Source organism: Myxocyprinus asiaticus, chromosome 36, assembly GCF_019703515.2.
Source record: "Myxocyprinus asiaticus isolate MX2 ecotype Aquarium Trade chromosome 36, UBuf_Myxa_2, whole genome shotgun sequence".
Taxonomy (NCBI): domain Eukaryota; kingdom Metazoa; phylum Chordata; class Actinopteri; order Cypriniformes; family Catostomidae; genus Myxocyprinus; species Myxocyprinus asiaticus.
In genome coordinates this window covers 27371757-27377757 of record NC_059379.1, presented here as the reverse complement: position 1 = coordinate 27377757, position 6001 = coordinate 27371757, and the positions used below count along the sequence as shown (strand labels likewise).

Sequence of the window (6001 nt, the reverse complement as noted above, 5' to 3'; positions counted from 1 at the left end):
AAGGGCAGATTACACCTCAGCAGCCAGATGACCGGAGTCACTCCGCTGTGTCCTTGCACTTTGCACTTAATGTATTTATGCATGTCTATTACCTCTTATCTGTTTAATACTTCCCAAATGAATAGAGACGTTCATTATTCATAACATTGCATTCAACCTCCATACTGCAACTGCAACGTATTCATATGTAAACATCCGACCGCTGCAGCACTAGTCCATTCAGTGGTATGCTGTAAACATCACAATATTACGAGGGGTCTCAATAAATCAATACATTTACACAATAAAAGAGGCAAGTATCTTATTATTATGTTAAGCTCGCTACGTGTGGGAGGAAGACTCTTAATACATAACGAGAAACGTCAGCCATAAATATACTTCTCGCTTATTGGTCGAGCAGCTGTCAGGGGCGGGTCCCTTTTCATTATTGACAGTAGCATGGAGCCAATCAGGACGGAGGATTTGTGTGGCAAATATATGACGAAAGCACGTTGAACCAATCGTGAGCGTCACTGGGGTTCTGACCTCTGAAAACCGCATCACCGCCCCCATCATGTCCGTGGCGGAGGAGCGCTATAAAGCAGATTCAGTCAGGAGTTTAAAGGGCAGAGTTGTAAAAACTCCCAGGCAGTGGGGAGTCAGACTGACTGACGATAGACTCCTAAATAAAAAAAAATTATATATATATATATATAAAAAAAATAACATACGAAGAGCAAACGACTAAACATATTGATGCAACCTGATTGGAATTATCAGTTCGATAACTGTTAACTAGGAATTGTTGCGGAAGGTTGTTGTCAAGCCAGCCAGGAGAGAACACACGGTGAAGTCGTTTAATGTAAGTATCTGGCGATTTTATGATTTTTTTGGCAATGAACATGTGTTGTGTGTCGTGTATGCAGACGTATGCTGTGTCATAAAAATTTATATTGCTGGATCTTAATGTCTCTGCCTTGAACAGGCTATTACTGATTATGGTTATCTATTTAAAAGGAGGTCTGGTGCACGAGTGGGCACAATGCACGAGAAACGATCGCGTTTCGCTTCAGTTAATCCGTTTTATCCAATAAAACTATTCCCAGTCTTCATTTAAAACCTTCAAGTCATGTGAGCTGCTCTCTCCACAACGCCGTCGTGTGTTTGTTTTACGGAAATGACCGATCAGGGCAGTTTTCGGCTCTGTTGACCGTATGACACGCACATACGATCAGAATATCATACCGCTTACTGTGTCCAAGTTCAGTCCGTCTGAAGTCCTGCACGATCGTGGGTAACCAGATTGATTCCCGGCGTCATTTGTTTTGCAGTGGGTTTGGCACCATGTATGGTGGATTTCCAGAGAGACCGTTAACAGTTTGTAGACGTTTAAATGCGTCCAGCATGTTCCCATGCCATATTCGTAAGGGGGCATAAATAATAATGGCTGTGTTTCAAAACCTTGCTAGCTGCCTACTTACACTTACACATTTTCCGGGCTTCATAGGCGCTTTCGATCACAACGATTGATGCTGACTAGTTGTTGGGACGCTACCAATGTCAGGTTTTTGTAAGAAACAACCCCTATATTAAACTTGCTATGCGAAATAACTGCCCTATTTTTCGCCTGTAATGGTGTTCACTTGCTGTATGTGTGGTAGCGAGGTTGTCAAACAAATCGTGCATATTTGTTCACATAAAATCTTTAAAGCTATAACACACCCCGAGGAGAGCGTCTTGCTATTGGTCGCGATCTTCGGTAACCCCGATCGCTGATCTGTTGCGCAATATCGTTTCAATGTGTCGCATTGTGTTCAAATGCCCTATATTCACATAAAGGCGTTTTTTACGCAACAGTTGTCAGAATAAAGTAGAGAAGAGCATCTGTATTATGTCATCTCTCCTGAATCCTGTAGCAACTCTCCATCAAATTTCCACCCAGGGCTTGTACCACCCCCACATGGTAGATGAGGCCAATTTAAACAGATTTAACTCGTGTCGACCAAAACACATGCTTTAAACAGACCAGATGGTTTTGTTGTTCTGTTCTCATGTTTTATTAACCCTTAAACGCACAGCATGTCTTCAAGAACTGGCAGGTACATCTATCACAAATGGATCTACAAAATGCCCATGTAGTGTCACGTTTTCAAAATAATTACGAGACAATTAGAAAATAATAGAATTAATTTTGTTTTATTTTTCATCTATCAGTGAGAGAGAAAAATATAGAACAGGATTCATTACTTCCACACTGAAATATCATAAGATGCAACTGGCTGTCAAACACATATTTAGCTACATATAACACAGAAGCTACACAAGTATTTTCTCAGGCACTTTTTGAGGCTCTATAGATGCACAATTTACAGAATTTCAGTAGGATACTCGAATGACAATAGCCAAATCATGCTGTTCATGTGTTACACTTGCTATAGTTTACTTCTACATTGCTGCTTCATCAAATAGCAATATCAAATGTAAATCGAGTCAATCACTGAACACCTTGAGCAAGAAATAGCTTGTAAAATATGTTTGATTATTATGTGTATGTGTACAAGAGAAAGGGTGAGGTGTGGTATAGGAAAACAAGAGGTGTGGGCATATCTCCAAAAAGTGGATGAGGTTCAGGGGGTGGAATGATGTCCCGGGGTACTAAAGATACGAGGTGTGCATTAAATTGTTAAACACATGATGGCCTTTTTAATGAATGTTTATTATTATTTATGTATTTTTTTTTTAGATGCCAGTTGTTTCACTTGCCCTCGTATGTTTTGTAGTCTGTAGCAGTTGAGTTATGTTTGCATATGTAGGCTCAGAAGGGATAAGTCATGGTTTATTATTACTATAATACAAAGCTTGAACACCTTGCTTCTTTCTCCCCCCTTCAAGGAGTGTGAGAAGATTTTCCAGTGGAACTGCAAATATTTTCTAATCCACCAGCACTTCTGTTTGTCCCCACTGATCACTACTGCCTTTGAGGTTTTTGCAACACTCAACTTAAGCGGCTCTTGACGGCATTTACGACGGCAAAACAGCTATGCAGCTTGAAATCCAAGTAGCGCTCAACTTCATAATTTCTTATCTGTATAACAAACTCCCACGACGACGAGTCAACATCTTTGGTGAGGAGCTGGAGAGACAGTTGAAGAAGAAATATGAAGGACACTGGTACCCCGACAAGCCATACAAAGGATCTGGATTCAGGTGTATACACGTGGGTGAGAAGGTGGACCCGGTAGTGGAGGAAGCAGCCAAAGAGAGTGGGCTGGACATCGAAGATGTCCGCAATAACTTGCCTCAGGACCTCAGTGTTTGGATCGACCCTTTTGAGGTGTCCTACCAAATTGGGGAAAAGGGACCTGTCAAGGTGCTATATGTGGATGATAACAATGAGAACGGATCAGAGCTGGACAAGGAGATCAGAAACAGTTTTAACCCCGAGGCTCAGGTCTTTATGCCAATCAGCGACCCTGTGGGCGTCTCCTCGGAGTCCAGTTCCCCGTCCCCTCCATTTGGCCAGTCTGCAGCAGTTAGCCCCTCCTTCATGCCACGCTCCACTCAGCCTTTAACCTTCACTACAGCCTCGTTTGCTGCCACCAAGTTTGGCTCCACTAAGATGAAGAACAGCGGCCGCAGTGGCAGCAAAGTTGCACGCACCTCTCCCACAAACCTGGGCCTGAATGCAAACAGCTTACTTAAGCAGAAAGCCATCTCTAACTCCGTGCATTCTCTGTACAGTTTTGGCCTGGGAAGCCAGCAACAGAAGGCCTCAGCACTTTCTCCCAACGCAAAGGAGTTTGTGTTCCCCAACCTCCAGGGCCAAGGGAGCTCCAGTGCAAAGTTTGGAAGCGAGAATCCCCTAAGCCTCAACCCTTTGCAGTATAACAATGCCTTTGATGTATTCTCAACCTACGGGAGCATCAATGACAAGTCCCTCATGGATGGCTTAAACTTCAGTCTCAGCAACATGCAGTATTCGAACCAGCAGTTCCAACCAGTCATGGCTAACTAATGTTGAAGAGTGATTGTTGGCAAAAGGATTAGTTCAAAGACTTCTAGTAGTTCAAGGAACTTTGAATGTGGAAACAAAGATCTCTATTAGTCACTAAGCGCAAGTGCCCAAGGGAGTTTTATTTTCTCCTCCGCCTGTTTCTCTGCCCCCTTGAGTTTGTACTGAAAGCTTGTGTTACAGATGTGTCCAAGCCTGGTTACATTCAAGCAACGTGTCATTGTTTTCTTTCCCTTTTTTGCCAATAAAGCAAAAAAAAAAAAAAAAAAAAAAATAAAAAATTTACTATTGAGGAAAAAGAATCTAAAACATTGAAAAACAACAATACAGAAGCTTCAAGTTCTTACCTCTTACAGTATTATAAAGGTGGTAAGACTTGGCTGATTTTTAAGAAATTGGCACTAATGCATAATATCTGGGGTTATGTGGTCTTTTTTTCTAATTGTATAATTTAATTGAGTACAGAGTTTGTAAAATATCAGAGTATATATATTGTTTCTACAACATGGTATTGCATTTATATCTTTTTACTACTCCAGTGATCTGTGATGGCTGCAGAAGGCTTTATGTTATAATGTATTTTGTTTTCCTTTTTTAAATTGTTAAAGAAATTAATCTTTAAAATAGATTAAAAAAAATAAAAAAAAATCTAAAGAATATTCCTTTAGTGTTGGGATTTCAGTGTAGGAATATTATTATTTTTTTTTTAAACAAAGAGTTGTATTTTCTGTTAAGAGTTACACAGATTTTTGCTATATTATGGACAATGTAAACGTATATATTAATTTTGTACCTACATTGTGCAATACTTGATAAAATATGGTATAACAAAGTATTTTGAGTCAGTGTCTTACATGTCAAGAGGGACTGAAATAGTTTACATTAAGTTTGTATTAAAATGCTTGAAATATATGCTTGTCTTTTATTTTTTTTTTTATTTGACATTTGCACCCTGGCCTTTTTCAATAAAAGAAAATTTAGGCAAGAAGGAATTCTTGGTGTACTTTATTCTTCAATGTTGTGTCTGTAAGCATTTAAACAGTAAGCTCCTTTATCATTTAATTATTCATGAAAAATGCAACCTGCCTAAATGGTGTTTGTGATTGTTGACCAATGGCAGGTGCCACTCCTGAGGTTTTTTTGTAGCTTTTAGCCACATCTCCTGAAGTATAGGTCTCTTGAGGAACAATAATGGGCGTTTCCCAATCTGTGGCCGTTTTCAAACCAGGACGGGATGTTTTTCAACTAGCCAGTAAAAGTAGGGAATCTCAATGTAGTAATCAATGGGTGTTTCCTAAGCAGGATGAGCATTTCTGAACTATGTAGTAGGCAAATCATGTAAAGCAGTTGAAAAAAGCCCATCCTGGTTTGAAAATGCCCATTTTTGTTCTGCAGAAACAAGTTATTTATTAAATGTAATCTTTTGTACATCTTTCCTCACTGATTTGATGTAATGTTGCCATGATCCTTTAAGCCGAAAGGGAGATGATTACCAAATCTAAATCACAAAATGGCTTCAGAAGAAGTCACATGGTGATTTGAGGTTCTCTTACATTTATGCATTTGGCAGACGCTTTTATTCAAAGCAAATTACAGTGCACTTATTATAGGGGCAATTCCCCTGGAGCAACCTGGAGTTAAGTGCCTTGCTCATGGACACAATGGTGGTGGCTGTGGCGATCGAACCAGCAACCTTCTACATTATGTGCTTTAGCCCACTACGCCACCACCACTCCCACTTGTTTTAGAGCTTCAGATATCTGATTTTTTATTTTTATTAAAAATGTTTTTGGTTATTCAAAGGCAGACTGCCATTGACTCAAATCATGAGCCAGAAGGGCGTGCAATCTTAAAATTATTTCAACGTTCAGCAGAATCTTCACTGTTCTAGGCCTCAGTTTGACTAGACCTGAAAACACTGAGTGAGTGGCTTGAAGATGATACCTGTTTAAAAAGCTGAATATTGACTTTGTCTTAGAATAAAGCATTAATGGACATGTTTCATCAACT

General features: G+C 39.8%; 1 protein-coding gene across 1 annotated transcript; it reads left to right on the top strand.

Moving 5' to 3' along the window:
- Window positions 1–580: 580 nt before the first annotated feature.
- Window positions 581–4979, top strand: LOC127427084 (protein Tob1-like). The gene is made up of 2 exons (XM_051674444.1): window positions 581–841; window positions 2872–4979. Exon 2 carries the CDS (start codon window positions 3020–3022, stop codon window positions 3992–3994), a length of 975 nt encoding a protein of 324 aa, XP_051530404.1. The 5' UTR covers window positions 581–841; window positions 2872–3019; the 3' UTR covers window positions 3995–4979.
- Window positions 4980–6001: the final 1022 nt, after the last annotated feature.

Coding starts and splice junctions, on each gene's coding strand:
- LOC127427084 (XM_051674444.1), top strand. CDS start 3,020: ATGCAGCTTGAAATCCAAGTAGCGCTCAACTTCATAATTTCTTATCTG.